The 24,758-nt window shown below is 44.3% G+C and overlaps 1 protein-coding gene across 4 annotated transcripts; it reads left to right on the plus strand.

Annotated features, from left to right (window-relative positions):
- Positions 1-7,634: 7,634 nt before the first annotated feature.
- On the plus strand, positions 7,635-20,171 carry LOC106604771 (V-type proton ATPase 116 kDa subunit a3). 4 transcript variants are annotated; one of them, XM_014199790.2, is made up of 20 exons: positions 7,635-7,822; positions 8,767-8,901; positions 9,117-9,195; positions 9,399-9,637; positions 11,917-11,981; positions 12,142-12,268; positions 12,587-12,669; positions 12,786-12,879; positions 13,071-13,283; positions 13,496-13,646; positions 13,919-14,058; positions 14,192-14,349; positions 14,495-14,585; positions 14,732-14,850; positions 15,377-15,590; positions 15,997-16,107; positions 17,797-17,883; positions 18,055-18,175; positions 18,311-18,482; positions 18,672-20,171. In XM_014199790.2, the coding sequence occupies exons 2-20, from the start codon at positions 8,785-8,787 to the stop codon at positions 18,763-18,765; spliced, it is 2,475 nt and encodes an 824-aa protein (XP_014055265.2). In that variant the 5' UTR covers positions 7,635-7,822; positions 8,767-8,784; the 3' UTR covers positions 18,766-20,171. The 4 variants fall into 4 exon arrangements, 3 of the variants coding, with proteins under 3 accessions (XP_014055265.2, XP_014055266.2, XP_045574101.1); XM_014199791.2 differs by having other exon boundaries at positions 17,797-17,856; XR_006769865.1 differs by lacking the exon at positions 18,672-20,171 and having other exon boundaries at positions 17,797-17,970; positions 18,311-18,472.
- The last annotated feature ends 4,587 nt before the right edge of the window (positions 20,172-24,758 follow it).

Raw genomic sequence — 24,758 nt, forward strand, 5'->3', positions numbered from 1 at the left:
AGCAGACACTTGTAGATAACCTGTAGCCAGTGGGTTTGGCGATGAGTATGAAGAGGGCCAACCAACGAGAGCATACAGGTCGCAATGGTGGGTAGTGTATGGGGCTTTGGTGACAAAACGGATGGCACTGTGATAAACTGCATCCAATTTGTTGAGTAGAGTGTTTCAGGCTATTTTATAGATGACATCACCGAAGTCGAGGATCTGTTGGATGGTCAGTTTTACGAGGGTATGTTTGGCAGCATGAGTGAAGGATGCTTTGTTGCGATATAGGAAGCCGATTCTAGATTTAATTTTGGATTGGAGATGCTTAATGTGAGTCTGGAAGGAGAGTTTACAGTCTAACCAGACACCCAGGTATTTGTAGTTGTCCACGTATTCTAAGTCAGAGCCGTCCAGAGTAGTAATGCTGGACGGGCAGGCAGGTGCGGGCGGTGATCGATTGAATAGCATGCATTTAGTTTTACTTGCATTTAAGAGCAGTTGGAGGCCACGGAAGGAGAGTTGTATGGCATTGAAGCTTGTCTGGAGGTTAGTTAACGCAGTGTCCAAAGAGGGGCCAGAAGTGTACAGAATGGTGTTATCTGTGTAGAGGTGGATCAGAGAATCACCAGCAGCAAGAGCAACATCATTGATGTATACAGAGAAGAGAGTCGGCCTGAGAATTGAACCCTGTGGCACCCCTATAGAGACTGCCCGAGGTCCGGACAACAGGCCCTCCGATTTGATACACTGAACTCTATCAGAGAAGTAGTTGGTAAACCAAGCGAGGCAATCATTTGAGAAACCAAGGCTGTCGAGTCTGCCAATAAGAATGTGGTGATTGACAGAGTCGAAAGCCTTGGCCAGGTTGATGAATACGGCTGCACAGTAATGTCTCTTATCGATGGCGGTTATGATGTCGTTTAGGACCTTGAGCGTGGCTGAGGTGCACTAATGACCAGCTCTGAAACCAGATTGCATAGCGGAGAAGGTACGGTGGGATTTGAAATGGTTGGTAATCTGTTTGTTAACTTGGCTTTCGAAGACATTAGAAAGACAGGGTAGGATAGATATAGGTCTGTAGCAGTTTGGGTCTAGAGTGTCACCAACTTTGAAGAGGGGGATGACCGTGGCAGCTTTCCAATCTTTGGGAATCTCAGACGATACAAAAGAGAGGTTGTACAGGCTAGTAATAGGGGTTGCAACAATTTCGGCAGATCATTTTAGAAAGAAAGGGTCCAGATTGTCTAGCCCGGCTGATTTGTAGGGGTCCAGATTTGCAGCTCTTTCAGAACATCAGCTGAATGGATTTGGGAGAAGGAGAAATGGTGGGGGCTTTGGTGGGTTGCTGTGGAGGGTGCCGGGCAGTTGACCGGGGTAGGGGTAGCCAGGTGGAAAGCATGGCCAGCTGTAGAAACATGCTTATTGAAATGATCAATTATAGTGGCTTTATCGGTGGTAACAGTGTTTCCTAGCCTCAGAGCAGTGGGCAGCTGGGAGGAGGTGCTCTTATTCTCTATGGACTTTACAGTGTCCAAGAACTTTTTTGAGTTAGTACTACAGGATGCAAATTTCTGTTTGAAAAAGCTAGCCTTAGCTTTCCTATATATTTGTTCCTAACTTCCCTGAAAAGTTGCATATCACGGGGGCTATTCGATGCTAATGCAGAAGAGATGTTTTTGTGCTGGTCAAGGGCAGACAAGTCTGGAGTGAACCAAGGACTATATCTATTCCTAGTTCTACATTTTTTGAATGGGGCATGCTTATTTAAGATGGTGAGGAAGGCACGTTTAAAGAATAGCCAGGCATCATCTACTGACAGGATGAGGTCAATGTCATTCCAGGATACCCCGGCCAGGTCGATTAGAAGTGTTTTAGGGAGCGTTTGACAGTGATGAGGGGTGGTCGTTTGGTCACAGACCCATTTCGGATGCAGGCAATGAGGAATTGATCGCTGAGATCTTGATTGAAAACAGCAGAGGTGTATTTGGAGGGCGAGTTAGTTAGGATGACATCTATGAGGGTGCCCGTGTTTACGGATTTGGGGTTGTACCTGGTAGGTTCATTGGTAATTTGTGTGAGATTGAGGGCGTCAAGCTTAGATTGTAGGATGGCCGGGGTGTTAAGCAAGTCCCAGTTTAGGTCACCTAGTAGCACAAGCTCAGAAGATAGATGGGGGCAGTCAATTCACATATGGTATCAAGGGCACAGCTGGGGGCAGAGGGAGGTCTATAGCAAGCGGCAACAGTGAGAGACTTATTTCTGGAAAGGTGAATTTTTAGAAGTAGAAGCTCAAATTGTTTGAGTACAGACTTGGGTACTAATACAGAACTCTGCAGGCTATCTTTGCAGTAGATTGCAACACCGCCCCCTTTGGCATTTCTATCTTGGCGGAAAATGTTATAGTTAGCGATGGAGACTTCAGGGTCATTATGGTGTATTGTGTCTAGATTGATGCGAATTTTAGAACAGGGCTGTAATGTAACAAAATGTGGAAAAAGGGAAGGAGTCTGAATACTTTCTGAATGCACTGTATATTTTGTATTTCTCAACTTTCAATATTCAGCTCAATAGCCACTATTTTACAACCAAGATATTTGATATGGCTTTTGAGATCATATGGAGCAGCGTGTGCTCGGAATTTGCACACCGGCCATTGCGAGGGCATAGGCCTAAGGTCCCATGGGTAATAGCTTACAACTGCACATTTTATTAGGACACTAAATGTACTGTTGGATGAATACATGGCTACTAGCAGTGGGTATTATATTTAGATTTTGCGATTTAGTTAGTGTTTTGAGTTTCCACTTTCTCAGGATTTGAACCCCAAATTATTTAGCCTATGAACAAAACAACAAATCGGGAAATTCTGGTGTCCTATTTTGACAGTAATATAGCAACTATATTCTAATTGTCAACCCAAAATTCATGACAAATTACTGGATTATGTTGCGCATCAAAATATCTTGAATCATGCATTCCTGCTTGGACGTGTTAGATGAAACAACTTAGTGATTGAATATCTCAGTAGCCTATTTTATTATACTTCTTAATAAAGCATGAATGACTGGGACACTGCCACCAACTGTAAAAGTTATTGACACCAGTGTAAAATGTTAGTCTGGAGCCCTGTAATAGTAATTAACACTTAGGGTAGGTGATGATTCAGGGGAGCACAAATGACAGGCACTAATTTGCTATATAGCCTAAGTCATTAGCTTGGCTTTTATAACTTATATGGTTTAAGCAGACAGACGGAGAACAAGAAGAAGCACAAAGTGACAGCAGAGAAGATGCTGAGACAGATAGACAGCACAACATGGAGGCAACACGTATGTCTAGAGCAAAGACAGTTATAGTGGTGAGTTGTATCTCCAGACAGAGACAGTTATAGTGGTGAGTTGTATCTCCAGACAGAGACAGTTATAGTGGTGAGTTGTATCTCCAGACAGAGACAGTTATAGTGGTGAGTTGTATCTCCAGACAGAGACAGTTATAGTGGTGAGTTGTATCTCCAGACAGAGACAGTTATAGTGGTGAGTTGTATCTCCAGACAGAGACAGTTATAGTGGTGAGTTGTATCTCCAGACAGAGACACAGTTATAGTGGTGAGTTGTATCTCCAGACAGAGACAGTTATAGTGGTGAGTTGTATCTCCAGACAGAGACACAGTTATAGTGGTGAGTTGTATCTCCAGACAGAGACACAGTTATAGTGGTGAGTTGTATCTCCAGACAGAGACACAGTTATAGTGGTGAGTTGTATCTCCAGACAGAGACACAGTTATAGTGGTGAGTTGTATCTCCAGACAGAGACACAGTTATAGTGGTGAGTTGTATCTCCAGACAGAGACACGATTATAGTGGTGAGTTGTATCTCCAGACAGAGACACAGTTATAGTGGTGAGTTGTATCTCCAGACAGAGACACAGTTATAGTGGTGAGTTGTATCTCCAGACAGAGACAGTTATAGTGGTGAGTTGTATCTCCAGTCAGAGACAGTTATAGTGGTGAGTTGTATCTCCAGACAGAGACAGTTATAGTGGTGAGTTGTATCTCCAGACAGAGACACTTATAGTGGTGAGTTGTATCTCCAGACAGAGACACAGTTATAGTGGTGAGTTGTATATCCAGACAGAGACGCAGTTATAGTGGTGAGTTGTATCTCCAGTGGTGCTTTTACATATTGTATTTGTTTTAAACATGTTCTGGTTAAAAAAGAGGAGGATCGAATCTCGCCAGACACTGGAACAGAAGTGGTTGAGAAACGCTGTACTGTACTGCCAATGTTGTGTGTCAGCACTACTGCCTGTCTAAGTAGGGTGTGTAGGGTTAGGGTGTATGTGTGTGTGTATGGTGGCATGCACAACGTGATGTGGGCTGGTGTGGATAAAATGCCAGGGCCCAATGCATGTCCCAGTCTGCAGCTGCAAGTTTGTGTTTTTTTAATAAGGCTGCTTGAGGAATTTGGGCTAAGATGGGGGAAAATAGAGAATAATATATATACTGTAGGGTAGAAAACTCAACATGTTTTTAAATGTCCACTTGCCATCTATCCAGTCTGTCCTTAGGCCTCTGACCTATGTAAATAAAGTTTGGGAACGTTAACAAATAATATGACATGAAACCAGCGAACGGGAAGGGCGAGTAATTTCTCTCGCTCCTTTCCCTAAGAACTTCACCAAAGACAGTACTCAGGATTACCATTCTCCTACCGGCAGGATATTATGCTGGCAGGACGATTGCAAAATGTATGTATAAAAAAAAGTCCCCCGGCAAAGACATGCTAAACTTTGACTAGCAATAAAACATTTTAAAACATCACAGCATTGCAACAACCTCTGAAAAAATACATGTATAATTTGACGTATTTACATTTTTTATTATTTATACCAGAATTTATTTTGAAAGTTTACAAAAATGCTGGTATATTGAAAGCTTTTGTGTAGGCTATATTTAAATAAATACACTTTGAATAAAATACAAATATATGTTATTGGAATTACTCAATAGTATCTGCAAAAGGACTGCCCGTTCCATGATCTCGCCATCATGGTTGACAACTCCCTTGTGTCCTCCTCCCAGAGTGCTAAGAACCTTGGCGTGACCCTGGACAACACCCTGTCGTTCTGCACTAACATCAAGGCGGTGACCCGATCCTGTAGGTTCATGCTCTACAACATTCGCAGAGTACGACCCTGCCTCACACAGGAAGCGGCGCAGGTCCTAATCCAGGCACTTGTCATCTCCCGTCTGGATTACTGCAACTCGCTGTTGGCTGGGCTCCCTGCCTGTGCCATTAAACCCCTACAACTCATCCAGAACGCCGCAGCCCGTCTGGTGTTCAACCTTCCCAAGTTCTCTCACGTCACTCCGCTCCTCCGCTCTCTCCACTGGCTTCAAGTTGAAGCTCGCATCCGCTACAAGACAACGGTGATTGCCTACGGAGCTGTGAGGGGAACGGCACCTCCGTACCTTCAGGCTCTGATCAGGCCCTACACCCAAACAAGGGCACTGCGTTCATCCACCTCTGGCCTGCTCGCCTCCCTACCTCTGAGGAAGCACAGTTCCCGCTCAGTCAAAACTGTTCGCTGCTCTGGCACCCCAATGGTGGAACAAGCTCCCTCACGACGCCAGGACAGCGGAGTCAATCACCACCTTCCGGAGACACCTGAAACCCCACCTCTTTAAGGAATACCTAGGATAGGATAAAGTAATCCTTCTAACCCCCCCCCCCTTAAAAGATTTAGATGCACTATTGTAAAGTGGTTGTTCCACTGGATATCATAAGGTGAATGCACCAATTTGTAAGTCGCTCTGGATAAGAGCGTCTGCTAAATTACTTAAATGTAAATGTAAATGTTAAATGGGTCTCTTGTGCTGAGCACCTGGTTTAATACAGAGTACTGGTGACTCCTTATACCTAGGTGTCTAGTTAGACTGTAAACTCTCCTTCCAGACTCACATTAAGCATCTCCAATCCAAAATTAAATCTAGAATCGGCTTCCTATTTCGCAACAAAGCATCCTTCACTCATGCTGCCAAACATACCCTCGTAAAACTGACTATCCTACCGATCCTTGACTTCGGTGATGTCATTTACAAAATAGCCTCCAACACTCTACTCAGCAAATTGGATGTAGTCTATCACAGTGCCATCCGTTTTGTCACCAAAGCCCCATATACTACCCACCACTGCGACCGGTATGCTCTCGTTGGCTGGCCCTCTTCATATTCATTGCCAAACCCACTGGCTCCAGGTCATCTATAATTCTTTGCTAGGTAAAGCCCCGCCTTATCTCAGCCCACTGGTCACCATAGCAGCACCTGCCTGTAGCATGCTCCAGCAGGTATATTTCACTGGTCATCCCCAAAGCCAACTCCACCTTTGGCCGCCTTTCCTTCCGGTTCTCTGCTGCCAATGACTGGAACGAATTGCAAAAATCACTGAAGCTGGAGTCTTATCTCCCTCACTAACTTTAAGCATCAGCTGTCAGAGCAGCTTACCGATCATTGCACCTGTACACAGCCCATCTGTAAATAGCCCACCCAACTACCTCATCCCCATATTGTTATTATTTTTTTCTCCTTTGCACCCCAGTATCTCTACTTGCACATTCATCTTCTGCACATCTATCACTCGTGTTTAATTGCTAAATTGTAATTATTTCGCCACTATGGCCTATTTATTGCCTTACCTCCCTAATCTTACTACATTTGCACACACTGTATATAGATTTTTCTATTGTGTTATTGACTGTACGTTTGTTTATCCCATGTGTAACTCTGTGTTGTTGGTGTCACACTGCTTTGCTTTATCTTGGCCAGGTCGCAGTTGTAAATGAGAACTTGTTCTCCACTGGCCTACCTGGTTAAATAAAGGTAAAAAAAAAAATCCTTTCTCCACCCACTCCTGCAATGCAATACACGGTTATACTTATTGGCTTGTAGAGAGAACCTTTCTACTTGTTTCAGCTAGAGTGGGGTGGGAAATTCTCAGTAGGGTCTCTACTAACCAACTGTGTAGATTTGGAGGGGGACTGTGTCATATATGCCCAGCAGCACTTAGTTCTCCACCCCCTCTATAGCGCCCAATGCTGTGTTCTGTAATAGACTGTACATGGGATTCTTATTGGCTTGTAGAGAGAACTTTTCTACCTGTCTCAGCTAAAGGCGGGTGGGAAATACTCAGTAGGGTCTCTACTAACCTAATATGGTTATCTTTGTATGGGGGCTTTCTCTCCACAAGCCAATATGTATCCCATGTACAGTCTATTACAGTGAATGGGGCTATGGAGGGGACCTAGAACAAAGTGCTCCTGGGTATGACACAGTCCCACTCCAAAACGAACCCTATTTGGTAGTAGAGACCCTACTGAGTATTTTCCACCCCACTTTAGCTAAGATAGGTAGGAACGTTTTCTCTCTACAGCCCAATATTCTCAACATACCAGCATCAACATTGTATTTTGTCATTATTGGTATTAATAAATTTAAAAAACACCCATAATTTGTATCTGTTTTCAGAAATTACCCAGTGCATTTTCTTATTGTCACAATAGAAGTGGTCATTGATTTAAAAAAAGTATATCTTTTGAATTAATTATCCACATTGCAATGTTTTGAAATGCAGTTTTTTTTAAGGCAACGAAAGTGACGTCATCATTTGTGCTGCTGGCAGAATACAAGTGTACGGGTGACTGTACAGTAGAATGTTAAGAAACTGACGTTACCGTCAAGAGATTTGTTTGACACTGTTTGTTGTTCTTTTCTGTCATCTCGAGCTAACTCTCACAAACAGCCATCACATTCGATTGAGCGGGACAGATTGAAGAAAACAGGTAAAGTTTATACATTTGCAACGTGCTTTGTTCTCAAAGGATAGATTCGTATATGGAGGTCGGTCAACAAGTTGTCTAATTTCAGTTACAGGTATGTGGATAACTTGAACCTTCTGTTGTAAGCTATTTGAGATGCTGACATTGGAAAAATATAAGTTGCCTAATAATAACTGATGTAATAATAATAACTGATTTATAGCCTAATAATGCAATGTATGGAAACATAGTCGCCAAACAGGATCCGTGTTTTGTTTTGTTTTGACTGACAAGAGGGGGGGGGACATTTGCCAACTTTTGCATACAATGTTGCCAACAATGTCTCATGATGACAGCAACTCTCCCCGCGAAATTGTTACATTAAATTCGTTTGGAATGATTGATGCTGGACGAATTCGCGGCATTTGTGGGTGGTGCACATTTTTCTGGTAAAGCGAAACCGAACCTATCACTCATTGTGTAGTCTATTCGTTCAGTCTCTCTCCAGTCTCTCCGAAAAGTCCTTGAAATTCCTCACTGTGGACCTATTTTAGTTACCCACATGAAGGGTGGTCGTGTATCGAGACCTAAGGATAGATGTATTGACTTGCTGTCAGCATTTCATTAGTTGGGAAGTGGAAATTCCATTGTTTTGCAATTCATGTGACTTTTTCAGTTAGTCAGAGGGGCCTGAATTCATCCTTCCCTTTTCTGCAACTGCCTTCTGTCAGCTGTTTTTGAAGCCACGGGTGTAGGCCTATTGCTCTGGTAGTGTCCTACCTCAAGAGTTTAGCCTCTTGCCGTGCACTTTAATACAATTACCACAATCTATCTCTTCTCCTTATCTCTCATTACTCTTATCTATTTACTCCTTCTATCCAATCTCCTTTCCAGCTGTGTCTCTTTCTCTACCTTCTTAACCAACTTCCCTCTCTCTCTTGCTCTCTTCTCTCCCCCTCTCCCTCTAGGCCTATCTCTAGGTGGCGATGGGTTCTATGTTCCGTAGTGAGGAGGTATGCCTGGTGCAGCTCTTCCTCCAGTCTAGTTCGGCCTATAACTGTGTCAGTGAACTGGGAGAACTGGGCCTGGTCGAGTTCAGAGACGTGAGTTCTGTTCTCCCCTGATCTTGTTTGTCTCATATCTTCGCATGACTAAAGATTCACTGGCTTAGAACTAATAGCTGCAACTAATATCTCAACCGTCTTGCTATGAATAACTAGGTTTGACGTTAATGACGTGTCAACTAAATAAAGCCTAGTGTGAATAACTTGTGAGTAACTAACTCTCTCTTTTGCTAATTCCCTCCGTGGTGAATCAGTTGAACCCCAATGTCAACTCCTTCCAGAGGAAGTTTGTGGGGGAAGTGAGACGATGTCAGGAACTGGAGAAAACTTTCAGTGAGTATCTAGATCTCTCACACTATGGTCACCTAAACCAAGGCCGCTCATTAAAACCTCTATCCTAATAACAGGAAAATTGTTTGACGGTTTTCTCCTATGCATTTCTCTTTCTCTCTCTCCTTCGGTCTTTCTATCCTTCCATATCTTTCTCCCTGTCTCTCCCTCCATCTCTCTGTCTTTTCATCTTTCTCTCCACTCAGCGTTCCTGGAGCAGGAGATCAATAGGTCCCTGTTGCCCCCCTTCCATGGCCCGATCCCCTGCCCGAACCCCTTGGCCCCCCAGCCCAGAGAGTTGCTCACCATTGAGGAGGAGAGTGAGAGGCTGGCCAGGGAGCTCAAAGAGGTGTCCAGGAACAGAGACGGTCTCAGAACCCAGCTGATTCAGCTCAGCCAGTACAAAGGAGTTCTCACCCAGACCCACTCCCTCACCGCCTCACAGGTCAAAACTACACCTCCCATCACCACCCTCTCAATTCAATTTCAATTTAAGAACTTTATTGGCATGGGAAACATGCTAACATTGCCAGAGCAAGTGAAGTAGATAAATAAACAAAAGTGAAATAAACAATGCAAATTAACAGTAAACATTACACTCACAGAAGTTCCAAAATAATAAAGACTTTCAAATGTCATATTATGACCAAATACAGTATTGTAGCGATGTGCAAATAGTTAAAGTACAAAAGGGAAAATAACTAAACATAAATATGGGTTGTATTTACAATGGCGTTTGTTCTTCACTGGTTGACCTTTTCTTGTGGCAACAGGTCGCAAAATTTGCTGCTGTGACGGCACACTGTGGTATTTCACCCAGTAGATATGGGAGTTTATCAAAATTGGGTTTGTTTTCGAATTCTTGGTGGATCTGTGTAATCTGAGGGAAATATGTGTCTCTAATATGGTCATACATTTGGCAGGAGGTTAGGAAGTGCAGCTCAGTTTCCACCTCATTTTGTGGGCAGTGTGCACATAGCCTGTCTTCTCTTGAGAGTCAGGTCTGCCCATGGTGGCCTTTCTCAATAGCAAGGCTATGCTCACTGAGTCTGTATATAGTCAAAGTTTTCCTTAAGTTTGGGTCAGTCATAGTGGTCAGGTATTCTGCCACTGTATACTCTCTTTTTAGGGCCAAATAGCATTCTAGTTTGCTCTGTTTTTTTGTTAATTCTTTCCAATGTGTCAAGTAATTATCTTTTTGTTTTCTCATGATTTGGTTGGCTCTAATTGTGTTTCTGTCCTGGGGCTCTGTAGGGTTTGTTTGTGTTTGCGAACAGAGGCCCAGGACCAGCTTGCTTAGGGGACTCTTCTCCAGGTTCATCGCTCTGTAGGTGATGGCTTTGTTATGGATGGTTTGGGAATCGCTTTCTTTTAGGTGGTTGTAGAATTTAACGTCTCTTTTCTGGATTTTGATAATTAGCGGGTATCAGCCTAATTCTGCTCTGCATGCATTATTTGGTGTTTTACGCTATACACAGAGGATATTTTTGCGGAATTCTGCATGCAGTCTCAATTTGGTGTCTGTCCCATTTTGTGAATTCTTGGTTGGTGAGCGGACCCCAGACCTCACAACCACACAGGGCAATGAGTTCTATAACTGATTCAAGTATTTTTAGCCAGATCCTAATTGGTATGTTGAATTTTCGGTTCCTTTTGATGGCATAGAAGGCCCTTCTTGCTTTGCCTCAGCTCGTTCACAGCTTTGTGGAAGTTACCTGTGGCGCTGATGTTTAGGCCGAGGTATGTATCGTTTTTTTGTGTGCTCTAGGGCAACGGTGTCTAGATGGAATTTGTATTTGTGGTCCTGGCAACTAGACCTTTTTTTAGAACACCATTATTTTTGTTATACTGAGATTTACTGTCAGGGCCCAGGTCTGACAGAATCTGTGCAGAAAATCTAGGTGCTTCTGTAGGCCCTCCTTGGTTGGGGACAGAAGCACCAGATCATCAGCAAACAGTAGACATTTGACTTCAGATTATAGTAGGGTGAGGCCGTGTGCTGCAGACTGTTCTAGTGCCCTCGCCAATTCGTTGATATATATGTTGAAGAGGGTGGGGCTTAAGCTGCATCTCTGTCTCACCCCACGGTCCTTTGGAAAGAAATGTGTGTGTTTTTTGCCAATTTTAACCGCATACTTGTTGTTTGTGTACATGGATTTTAGAATGTAGTATGTTTCTCCCCCCAACACCACTTTCCATCAATTTGTATAGCAGACCCTCATGCCAAATTGTGTCAAAGGCTTTTTTTAAATTAACAAAGCATGAGAAGACTTTGCCTTTGTTTTGTTTTGTTTGTTTGTCAATTAGAGTGTGCACGGTGAATACATGGTCTGTCCTACGGTAATTTGGTAAAAAGCCAATTTGACATTTGCTCAGTACATTGTTTTCACTGAGGAAATGCATGTGTCTGCTGTTAATGATAATGCAGAGGATTTTCCCAAGGTTGCTGTTGACACATATCCCACGGTAGTTATTGGGGTTAAATTTCGCTCCACTTTTGTGGATTGGGGTGATCAGTCCTTGGTTCCAAATATTGGGGGGAAGATGCAAGAGCTAAGGATGATGTTAAAGAGTTTAAGTATAGCCAATTGGAATTTGTTGTCTGTATAATTTATCATTTAATTTCTCTCTCTCTCTCAACCAGACATACTCCCTCAGAGAACTAAAACTACTGTTTGGATGTGTTAAAGTCTCCCAAACCCTTTTTATTGTTTCCTCTTACAGGCTCCACCTCCTCTACGTGAAACAGTAGGCATATTGGAGCCTAACCGACAGGATGTCCACCTCCGGTAAACATCATTGGTGAAAGCGATTGCCAGTGTCCTTCCACCTTATTTTTTTTTTCTTCCATTGGCTCTGGACAATGATCGATTTTCCAGTTGGTCAACATCCTCTTTTGCCAACTTGCCTATTTTTTTGGCTCGTCTCTCATCCTTCTCTCTTCTGCAGTTTTGTGGCCGGTGTGGTCCACCCCTGGAAAGTCCCATCGTTTGAGCGGTTGCTATGGCGAGCATGCCGCGGTTACATCGTCGTGAACTTCAGAGAGATGGAGGAGCAGCTGGAGCATCCTGAAACGGTGAGGAGAGAGGGAGAGGAGGAAAGAAATGAAGAGAAAAGTTATACTTAAAGTAAAACTCCACCCTATCTTTTGGTATTTGTTTCATTAGTCCATAATTGATATAGTCCCAAAATGTTTTGCATATCAGCAATCAAGTTGCATCAAATGCTAAATGCATAATACCGGCTGTATTTCTGTATTTTGGAAGTTTTATATCTTGAAACAAATACTAAATGAAACAAAAACAAATTTGGGGGGTGGAATTTTCCTTTTAAGTAAGAGTGACAAACAAGATGGTCAATGCATCAACATTTCTAATATGTGATGGGATTGCAGGGGGAGATGGTGCAGTGGACAGTGTTCCTCATATCCTACTGGGGAGATCAGATCGGACAGAAGGTCAAGAAGATCTGTGATTGGTGAGTAAACCTGTCCACTTCTTGTGGTGTCATTTACCACATTGCGGTGGTCCATGTGCATGCTTGTTTAATGACCCTTGTCTTTCTTGCACCTCCTTGATAACTTGCATTTCCAGCTTCCACACGCAGGTGTTTGCGTATCCTGACAGCCCCACGGAGAGAGAGGAAATTCTCCAGGGACTGCAGGGCAGAATTGAAGACATCAAATCAGTAAGTCAGACACTAGCGCTGTATAAAATGCATTCACCTTCAACTTTGTTGCTGCATCACTAAACTTCACTAGAAATCCTTGGGAGCAGCGAACAGAGCGAACGTTTACTGTCTGTAAAGTTGCCTCGAACTCCGTCCTTAATCCACACCTCCCCCTTTCGTCCTTCACCCCTCTGCCCTCCCCTCCTCAGGTCCTCTCTCAGACAGAGCAGTTCCTCCAGCAGATGTTGGTGCGTGCAGTAGTGGTGTTGCCCCAGTGGAAGGTGCGGGTCCAGAAGTCTAAGGCAGTCCAGGCCGTACTGAACCTCTGCAGCCCCTCCGTCACCGACAAGTGTCTGATCGCTGAAGCCTGGTGTCCCGTCAGCAAGCTGCCCGAACTACAGAGCGCCCTGAGGGAAGGAGGGGTGAGCGAGGGGAAGGAAGCAGGGACGGGGAGTTGGGAGACACAGGAGAATAGAGGGACAGCGATTGTGCGGTTGACTAACGCAACAAGAGCGAGTTAGTTGTATGTTGTTGTCACGCTGTTGAAATCAAGGAATGGATGTCATTTTACACAGTACCCTAAACTTATATGACTTTAAGCCCCTTCATCTTCTCTCTGTCTCTAACCCATCAGAGGAAGAGTGGCAGCGGGGTGGACTCGTTCTACAACCGCCTCCCCTGCTCCACACCTCCTCCTACCTTGTTTCCCACCAACTCCTTCACTGCAGGCTTCCAGAACATTGTAGACGCCTACGGAGTGGCCAGTTACCGCGAGGTCAACCCAGGTATCAGTCCAATCAATACATCAATTCATTTAGCGGTCACTTCCAACCTCTAACCAGCCAACAACCTAGGGAAGAACCATCTCCTCTGGTATATGTCAACGATCAAAACTATTATGCCCCCCTTCTCTCATTTGCCCCTCTCTCTGTTTTCTCCTCTCCTACTTTCTCTGGCTAACCTCTCTCCATTACCCTCGCCCTCGCTCTCCTTTCCCCATATCTCCCTTTCTCTTTTTCCACTCTCTCTCATTCCCTCCTCCCCCCTGTCTCTGTAGCGGTGTACACCATCATCACGTTCCCCTTCCTGTTTGCCGTGATGTTTGGGGACGTGGGTCACGGTCTGCTGATGTCCCTGGCTGCCCTCTGGATGGTTCTGGAGGAGAAGGACCCCAAACTCAGGAACAACACTAATGAGGTCACACAGACACACACACACACACACACACACACACACACACACACAGTCACACCTTTTCATACACACCCTCTAAATTGGGAGACTGATTCAGAGGAACAGTCCTAATATAATGTCTATGTGTGTGGGTTAGATCTGGAGGATGATGTTTGGAGGACGTTATCTGATCCTGTTGATGGGACTGTTCTCTGTCTACACTGGGGCCATCTACAATGAGTGTTTTAGCAGAGGACTCAGCCCCTTCAGCTCCGGCTGGCATGTAGGACCCATGTTTGAGAACGGAGAGTGGAAGTAAGGACACACACACACACACGTGTGCCCATGCCCGTCACTCACACATGCATAACAGCGCCACAATCACTTTTCTGATTGTCCTGTATGTTATGTTTACAATATGAGTTTTGTGTCTCTCTCTCTCGCTGTCTTTTTCTCTTAGTCCAACAACTGTTAAAGAGAACAACTTCCTGTCCCTGGACCCTAACATCACTGGGGTTTTTACTGGACCCTATCCCTTTGGAATCGACCCGGTATGGAAATGCACCTCACGCTGCCTCCATCTTTCTCTCACTCCTCCATCTCTCACTCTCCATCTATCTCTTCCTCATCTCTCATCTCTTGATTGTTTCCGTGACTGTTCTTATGAGTAGCTGTGCTGTCTGTCTGTCCCTCTCAGGTCTGGGGTATGTCCAACAACCACCTGACGTTCCTCAACTCCTACAAGATGAAGATGTCTGTCATTATCGGGGTCATCCACATGACCTTCGGAGTCTGTCTGGCCTTCTTCAACTACATGTGAGGGAATGCGTGTGTGTGTGTGTGTGTGTGTGTGTGTGTGTGTGTGTGTGTGTGTGTGTGTGTGTGTGTGTGTGTGTGTGTGTGTGTGTGTGTGTGTGTGCGTGTGTGCGTGCGTGCGTGCGTGCGTGCGTGCGTGCGTGCGTGCGTGTTGGGGTCAATTCCTTTTCAATTCAGAAAGTTAACCATATTCCAATTTCACTTTTTTTTCATTGAAAAGCATTGTAGAGAATTAGAATTTGAGTGTACTTCCTGAATTGACCCCAATCCTAGTGTGTATGGAACTGCAAGGGAGTATCACTGTAAACGAATAATTTTCTCACCATCCCTCTTGCTATCCCTACCCCTCTCTCTCTACTCAAACCCATCCTTCTGCCTATGCATTCCTTACTCATAAACCTACGATTCCCTCTCTACCCATCTCTCTCTACTAATCCCTCTCCCTCTACCCACCCACTTCTCTCTTTGTCTCTCTCTATTCATCCCTCTCCCACTCTACCCATCCCTCTCTCCCCCATCCCGCCAGACACTTTAACCAGTTGAGCAGTGTGTTCCTGGTACTGATCCCAGAGCTGTTCTTCATGCTGTGTCTGTTTGGTTACCTGGTCTTCATGGTCATCTTCAAGTGGCTGGCCTTCGACACGACCCACTCTAACTCCGCCCCCAGCATCCTCATCCACTTCATAGACATGTTCCTATTCACCGAGAACAAGGACAACCCGCCCCTCTACGGAGGACAGGTATCATTCTGAATGTGTCTGTCTGAATGTGTGTGTTTTGTGGGGAAACCTGGTGCCACTGTACAGGACTGGTATGTTTGTGGTAAGGCATGGAAGGGCACACAACGCGCTCACTCCAATGTACTTATTTGTCTAAAGTATGCGTAATGTTAGCTGAGTCCTTGAAAATATAATCTATAGGTAAACAATAGTATGGCAGCAGGCTCTCTCCAAAATACAACATGCACTCGTGTGTGTGTGTGTGTGTGTGTGTGTGTGTGTGTGTGTGTGTGTGTGTGTGTGTGTGTGTGTGTGTGTGTGTGTGTGTGTGTGTGTGTGTGTGTGTGTGTGTGTGTGTGTGTGTGTGTGTGTGTGTGTGTGTGTGTGTGTGTGTGACGTTCTAACTCCCTCTCTCTCTGTACTGTAGGTGGTGGTGCAGAAGGTCCTGGTGGTACTGGCGCTGTGTTCTGTTCCAGTCCTGCTGCTGGGGAAACCCATCCATCAATACATCACACACAGGAGGAAGCACCGGCACATGGTGAGAAACTGTGTTGTGTGTGTCTTGTCTGGACGTGTGCTATGCCTATTGATTTGAGTGTAAGTATCTAGGATGACTTTGTTTAGTCTTATGTGTATAACATCTGTATGTGTAATATACGTAAACTCAGCAAGAAAATAAACGTCCCCTTTTCAGGACCCTGTCTCTCAAAGATAATTGGTAAAAATCCAAATAACTTCACAGATCTTCATTGTAAAGGGTTTAAACACTGTTTGCCATGCTTGTTCAATGAACCATAAACAATTAATGAACATGCACCTGTGGAACGGTCGTTAAGACACTAACAGCTTACAGACGGTAGGCAATTAAGGTCACAGTAATGAAAACGTAGGACACTAAAGAGGCCTTTCTACTGACTCTGAAAAACACCAAAAGAAAGATGCCCAGGGTCCCTGCTCATCTGCATGAACGTGCCTTAGACATGCTGCAAGGAGGCATGAGGACTGCAGATGTGGCCAGGGCAATAAATTGCAATGTCCGTACTGTGAGACGCCTAAGACAGCGCTACAGGGAGACAGGATGGACAGCTGATCGTCCTCACAAAGGCAGACCACGTGTAACAACACCTGCACAGGATCGGTACATCTGAACATCACACCTGCGGGACAGGTACAGGATGGCAACAACAACTGCCCGAGTTACACCAGGAACGCGCAATCCCTCCATCAGTGCTCACACTGTCCACAATAGGCTGAGAGAAGCTGGACTGAGGGCAAGTAGGCCTGTTGTAAGGCAGGTCCTCACCAGACATCACCGGCAACAACGTCGCCTATGGGCACAAAGCCACCGTCGCTGGACCGGACAGGACTGGCAAAAAGTGCTCTGCACTGACGAGTCGCGGTTTTGTCTCACCAGGGGTGATGGTCGGATTCGCGTTTATCGTCGAAGGAATGTCTGTACTCTATACTCTGGAGCGGGATCGATTTGGAGGTGGAGGGTCCGTCACGGTCTGGGGCGGTGTGTCACAGCATCATCGGACTGAGCTTGTTGTCATCGCAGGTAATCTCAACGCTGTGCGTAACAGGGAAGACACCCTCCTCCCTCATGTGGTACCCTTCCTGCAGGCTCATCCTGACATGATCCTCCAGCAGGACAATGCCACCAGCCATAATGCTCGTTCTGTGCGTGATTTCCTGCAAGACAGGAATGTCAGTGCTCTGCCATGGCCAGCGAAGAGCCCGGATCTCAATCCCATTGAGCATGCCTGGGACCTGTTGGATCGGAGGGTGAGGGCTAGGGCCATTCCCCCCAGAAATGTCCGGGAACTTGCAGGTGCCTTGGTGGAAGAGTGGAGTAACATCTCACAGCAAGTGAATCTGGCAAATCTGGTGCAGTCCATGAGGAGGTGATACACTGCAGTACTTAATGCAGCTGGTGGCCACACCAGATACTGACTGTTACTTTTGATTTTGACCCACACTTTGTTCAGGGACACATTATTCCATTTCTGTTAGTCACATGTCTGTGGAACTTGTTCAATTTGTCTCAGTTGTTGAATCTTATGTTCATTCAAATATTTACATATGTTAAGATTGCTGAAAATAAACGCAGTTGACAGTGAGAGGACGTTTCTTTTTTTGATGAGTTTATTATGTATTAATATATGTATTTATATACAGTATGTATTATAATCTCTGTGAGTGGGTCTGATGTGATTGTGTCTTCCAGGCAGGAGACAGACGACCCCTGTTGGGTGAGAACAGTTCCATCAATGCTCATCAGGGAGAGGTGGGGAGTCACAGAGAGGAGGTGGTGGTGAGAGGGAGAGGGGGAGCGAGTCATCACTGTGTTACCCGTGCTAGCTCCGTTTCAATGTACTCATAGCCCGAGCTAGTGTCACAAGTAATAACATATTACTCCGTCCAACTTCTCTACCCTTTTTCCCTGTCTTAAAAAAAAAAGCTAATTCTCTCTGCGTCTCTGTAGGATTTTGACGCTGCTGATGCATTCATGCACCAGGCCATCCACACCATAGAGTACTGTCTAGGCTGCATCTCCAACACAGCCTCCTACCTACGACTGTGGGCCCTCAGCCTTGCACACGCACGTGAGTCACACGCACACACACTTTCCCCACTGATTTACAGTGACTTACTGATCGCACACTGACTCATTCCTTTAAGAGTGCTAACTCATTCTAGCGCCTACTCAGTGTGTCCCCTTTCACCCTCCGTCCCTCCAGAGCTGTCGGAGGTGCTCTGGGAGATGGTGCTGCATAACGCGCTGACCTGGCAAGGCAACATGGGATCTGTGATCCTGTTTCTATTCTTCTTCGTCTTCGCGGTGCTGACAGTCTCCATCCTGCTGGTCATGGAGGGCCTGTCTGCCTTCCTGCATGCCCTGCGTCTGCACTGGTGAGAGAAGGGGACGGAGGGAGGGAGGGGTAGAGGTGGGGGGGTGAGAATGAGTGAGAGATGGTGGGAAGGAATTAGACGAAGGGGAGAGGAGTGTGTGAATGGAGAATAAGATCAAACATATTATTCGTGAAAAAAATGTAATGCAATATTGTCTGTTGTTTTTTGAAAATGTTATCTCTCTCCTAGGGTGGAGTTCCAGAATAAATTCTACAGTGGAACAGGTTACAAGCTGAACCCTTTCTCCTTCTCTTCCCTAATCCACGACTCGTCCGCTCTGTGATCATTTAAACGATCAATGAATTATGATTGCCGAATGGTTATATTAACTTGCTCTGCACCTATCAAACCGCACACATTTCAGAATGATTGCTGTCTTTTTTTGTACGCTTGGTGTTTTGTAAAATGTGTTCAATGTACAAGAATGCATTTAGGCCTTTTGCACTATGGTATGGAGTGTTTATGTGCCTATTTCAGCATGCATGCTGTGTCATCAAAATCAATGTCTTTCTTGTTCCTTCTATGCGCTGATCATGGGGTGGGTCTGTAAATTCACTCTGGCTGTCTACTCTGATTTCAGAGAACTCTCGTCTGAGTGTGCCAGAGCTCAGAACAACAGGTATTTACTTACGAACACGCAGCACCGTTGAATATGACCGGTGTCTGCAGAAAAACTTAATTAAATTGTTGCCAGCAGCACAGTTAGTCACCAATGCCCTAGATAAAACGAAAACAGTCTAACCAGCTATGCTAGGGCGAATAAAATAGTCAGAGTGAGGTGTTCTCTCATTTGTGTCTGGAAGTAGCTAGCAAGCTAGCCAACTTCTGCCAGTTAGCTCGGGTGCTTGACTGCCGTTGTGAGGTCAGAACGCTCGGATCAACCCTACTCCTCAGCCAGAGCGTCCAGTGTGTGCTCTGAACACCCCGAGAGCAAAACGCTCTGTATTCACGAAAGGACACTCTAACAACGCTCTAAATTTATGAAAGCCCAGAGCGCACTCTGAGCGCACTCCAGAGTGAATTTACGAACACACCCCATGTGTCCCAACCTCCAGTAATGTACCTTTAGATAATATGTTGTTTGAATAATATATTAACAGTAATACATTCACAGCCTCTCTGTTTATCGTTCAAAGCATTATTTGAAAATGGTTGAATAACTCAGAAAATGGGTGCTATTGACTTTCACACATGACCGTGATCTCAAAGTCACTAAAGATAAGGCACACACCAATTGTCTTAACTCATATGTTGTGGTCTTGAAGAGAGTCCACATAGACATGATTTTGCTATGATGGTGTAGTATTATCTAAAATAAGGACGCACGACAACGAGGTTCTAGCTCCAGCATGTTTACTAACCTAACCCTCGCATGTCATACCTAGGTACGGATAATTCCAAGGGACATCCTACTACAGATGGTAACATAAACAACCCTTTATGGTACTCAACACCTCTTTCTTATGTCATATTTGAACACGGTTAAGAATTATGAAAAGGGAAACTTGTAAACTCATGTGTCATTCACATTCTTTTTGATCTGAGCAGAGAACCATCTGAATGAAGATCAATGTTTTGCCAATGTTCTGCCGCATTCTCTGTATGTTCACATCGTACTGTCTGTCTCTTTGCACTATCACTGTGTTAAACTCTAGGGCTGAAATGAAATTAAAGCCAATTTTTTTCTGACGGTTCTTGTGTGGGTGGATTTGACTTGTTCCTTAAATATTATGCACATGAATCAATATTGGTCTCATTTATTCTTAATTGAATTATTTCACTTTCACTCTAATAATTGTTTAAGTCAATTTAAGCCTAAAGAACCAGATACAGTGTGGGGCAAATGCATGTGAAGCACAACAACGTCTTTATTTAATTTTAAAATTGTATTTTATTAAAAAAATATATAGAATTGTATTTATTCTTTTTTTATTAACAAATCAATACAAAAAGTACATGGGAGCACAAGTATATATAAAAAATATACAAAGGACATTTGGGCTAGGGGGTACAATATCACATTGCACAAGGACCTTAAGGGGCATACACACATTGATCATTCTAATAGCTTTTTTGTTGGCTGAGTATTTAATTTCCTAGTTCAATAATAGTTCAATTTCTTTTTGCAAAGTAATAAGATGTTTTGTTTGTAAATTTACATTGGGGAATAGGATATTTGGCCAAAAGAATAATGAAATGAATTACATAAAATTGTTTCAATTTATTTCTATCATAAGTAAAGAATCAAGCAGCACATCTCTCTATATAGTGTAAAATCTTCATAAATGTGTTCAATTATAAATCTACTGATGTCTTGCCACAGATTCCTTACATGAATACAATGCCAAAAAAGATACAACACTGTTTCTGGGTGGTCATTACAAAAGGTACAATTTGAATTCTTTTTTTTTTTTTACTTCTTCATATAATGGTTGGCGGGATAATATTTATAAATAATTTTTTAAGAAACTTCCTTAATTTTGTTAATAAGTAGGTATGTGTGTGGCAACATCCAAACTTTTTTCCAACAGACATTCTCAATAAAACCATTCCAATAAGGCATGACATAAGGCATACACTACCGTTCAAAAGTTTGGGCTCACTTAGAAGTGTCCTTGTTTTTGAAAGAAAAGCACTTTTTTGTCCATTTAAATAACATCAAATTGATCAGAAATACAGTGTAGACATTGTTAATGTTGTAAATGACTATTGTAGCTGGAAACGGCAGATTTTTTTTATGGAATATCTACATAGGTGTACAGAGGCCCATTATCAGCAACCATCACTCCTGTGTTCCAATGGCACGTTGTGTTATCTAATCCAAGTTTATCATTTTAAAAGGCTAATTGATCATTAGAAAACCCTTTTGCAATTATGTTAGCACAGCTGAAAACTGTTGTTCTCATTAAAGAAGCAATAAAACTGGCCTTTAGACTAGTTAAGTATCTGGAGCATCAGCATTTGTGGGTTCGATTACAGGCTCAAAATGGCCAGAAACAAAGACCTTTCTTCTGAAACTCGTCAGTCTATTCTTGTTCTGAGAAAAGAAGGCTATTCCATGCGAGAAATATAAAGATATAAAGATAGAGCGGCATATGTTAGTCTAGAGATACCTTCAGTCTTGGTTATTAGGACTCTTCCTTTTAAGGATAAGTCCCTCTGTAGCCATTGATTTAGCTTCTTCTGGCTTTTTTTAATGTGAGGGTTAAAATTTAGTAAGCCTCTAGACTTCTGATCCTTAGTAATGTTTATGCCTAAATATGTAAGTTCTTCTTTTACTGGAATGCCATAATATGAGGGTGTCACACAATCTTTCACATTTATTAATATTAAGATATAGGCCAGATGCTTTGGAAAAGGATTATATCACATTGATCGATATGGGAATCTGACTAGTGTCTTTCAGAGAAAGTGTAGTATCATCAGCCAGCTGGTTATAATAATTTCTTTACCAGCTATGAAAATACCTTGTACAGGACTATTATTTAAGGAATTTGAAAGAGGTTGAGTGATTAATAAAAATAAATACAGTGAGATAAGACAACCTTGCCTAATTCCTCTCTTTAACTCAAATCTAGGTGAGGTGCCAGGTTTCAGTTTGATAGAGCTGTTACCATTTGTATAGAGAGTCTTAATAGCTTTACTGAAAAACCGAGGTAAAGACAGTTTCAAGTTCGATATTCGACGGATATTTGCGCTTTCAAACCTCAATAGCTTTCAAACCACTTGAGCCACAGACTTCAAATAAGTGTGATGATGTTCGAAAAATTACGCACAACACTGCACAGGTCTTATTTTCACGATTTGGACATGAATTCGTTTTCCAAAGCTAATAAACATGGAGATGTGAGCAGCATTTTGTATTCCTAGTTGAATTAGTTAGGGAGTGTAAACAAAGTACAAACTTTTTTTACATTCTAATTTCAATAGCTCCTTGGTCATGTGACCTACTGACTTCAAACAAGGTTCAGGATGTACACTCAGTGAGCCTACACATTGCACACCCTTTAGTTTGTCCATTATCATCTCACACGTTTATACATGACTTTTTCAAACTTTCTAATTTCAATAGCTCCTTGGTCATGTGACCTTCTGGACTCAAACAAGGTTCAGAATGTCCACTGACTACCCTTCTATATTGCACACCCTTTGGTTTGTTCATTTTCATCTCACACGTTTTTACATGAATTGTTCAAACTTTTTAATTTCAATAGCTCCTTGGTCATGTGACCTATTGGACTCAACCAATGTTCAGAATGTACACTCAGTGGGCCTACATATTGCACTCCCTTTGGTTTGTCCATTTCCATCTCACTCGATTTTACATATATTTTCCAAACTTTCTAATTTCAATAGCTCCTTGGTCATGTGACCTACAACCCTCAAACTACTTTCAGAATATCCACTGACTAGAGTTATACATGGCACACCCTTTTGTTTGTCCATTTTCATCTCACACGATTTTACATGAATTGCCTGCTTTGTTCCTCTGAAGGACAGTGTCACCCACACACCTATTCACTTGGGCCTTCTCCCAGGGGCCTGCCTTCCTGACCTCCAGGCAGGCCCCCGTTGACCTGGTGACCTCTGACTCCAGGCCTCTAGTGCCTACACTCCCTGCCCGCCTGCCTGCCCTCTCACTGGCCCTGAGAGTGTATAGCTTACTCCCTGGAACTTCAGACCTCCAGGCCTCCACACCTACTCGCCCTACCCAGTCAACACCCCTCTCACTGGGCATCATCCATCACCGCGTCCTGGCCAGGGCTCAGCGGGGCTCAGCCATCTCCATAACATTGCCCACCAGGCGAAACGGGGCACTCACACTTAAGAACCCCTCCCATGACACTAAGACATCTATATTCCTGCTGTCAGGAACCATGTGCACCTGGTAACCCGAAACAGGCTGTGTGCACCTGGTGACCCGTCCACTTTTTTCCACTCAGAGACTAAGTCCCCACTCCAACCTCCATGGCCCCCGAGTCAGGCCACCCCTGCTCGGACTCTGAGTTCCCCCTGCCTTGATGGAGGCCTCCTTGTGCACCTGGTGACCCTTTGAGTTCCACAGCGAGTCCCAACCTGACTCACAGTCTCACCAGAGGATGGGCCTGGGTGGATGGGCGACCACCACCTAGCCCTCTACCTATCCAGACCCCATGTCAATGTCTTACGCCTTCTACCCGCCAGCCTGGGCTCTCTCATACTCTGTGTCTGGCCTCTGGCCCCTGACCCTTCTGCGTGCACCTGGTAACCCGTAAGTAAAGAAGGAGGATGGTGGAGGAAGACGCCTTCTGTCCCCAACAAAAGCTTGGATTGAGGGCTGACTTTCAATAGATCGCAGCGAGTGAGCTGCTCTGCTATGTACGAAGCCCTAACCAAGAATCAGGTCGTCTACGAGTGATTTAGCACCAAGTTCCCCACAAACATGCGATGCACATCAGGAGAGGGGCGGCAAGTCATCCGGCCGCACCCCAACCCCGTCACGAATGGCTCTACTCATCTGCCAAAAGAGGCAGGCTATCCCAGGCCAACCGAAGATCCGTGGTGCTACGGTATCGTTACGTTTAGGGGGGATTCTGACTTAGAGGCATTCAGTCATAATACCACAGATGGTAGCTTCGCATCATTGGCTCCTCAGCCAAGCACATACACCAAATGTGCTTGGGTGATTTGAGTGTGACTGCGACAGGTGGGTATGCTTCTTTGAATTTCATCAAGTTGACATTCAGTGATCCGTGCCCAGTGGGAACCTAGGCTTCATCCGTCCGTTTTATGGGTCTGCAGCAAATCAATGGGTGTGGATGGTACTACTTACATCAGATGTAGACCTCTCTCCCCAGACAAGCTGGAGATACCTCTCCCCACTTCGTAGGGCATGATCCAGATCCATGCAATGCCCTATCACTGCGGGGCCATTGGGTTTAGTCTCTGCCTCGAGTCTAGTGAGGCCTGGTAGTGTCAGCTAATGGTAAGGCACATGCAATCTCCACTACATGCTCCAAGGAACGTGGAGGAGAGCTCCCACATAGAATGTGTAGAGTCCCGCACCCAGGCGGACCTGAGACTTGGCAGTGTCCCTAACCGCTAAGCACATTCCATCTCCATTTAGTGCTCCACTGTTAGCGGGTCCAGCCGAAGCCAGCGTTCGATTCAAACCTTCGCGGTTTAGAGTTAGCAAAGTATACGGGCGACGCGTGTTAAACGTTTCACCACAGCCGCTCTGTGATCAGACTGATACCAGCAGTACACTTTCATCAGCCGTCTCCCAGGACTTAACTC

This window comes from Salmo salar, chromosome ssa05 (assembly GCF_905237065.1).
Source record: "Salmo salar chromosome ssa05, Ssal_v3.1, whole genome shotgun sequence".
Taxonomy (NCBI): Eukaryota; Metazoa; Chordata; class Actinopteri; order Salmoniformes; family Salmonidae; genus Salmo; species Salmo salar.

Excerpts from the sequence above, each read along its gene's own strand:
- LOC106604771 (XM_014199790.2), top strand. The coding sequence starts at position 8,785 with ATGGGTTCTATGTTCCGTAGTGAGGAGGTATGCCTGGTGCAGCTCTTC. Across the intron at positions 12,670-12,785 it reads GTCAAGAAGATCTGTGATTG|CTTCCACACGCAGGTGTTTG; the intron begins GTGAGTAAACCT and ends TTGCATTTCCAG. Across the intron at positions 17,884-18,054 it reads GTCACAGAGAGGAGGTGGTG|GATTTTGACGCTGCTGATGC; the intron begins GTGAGAGGGAGA and ends GCGTCTCTGTAG.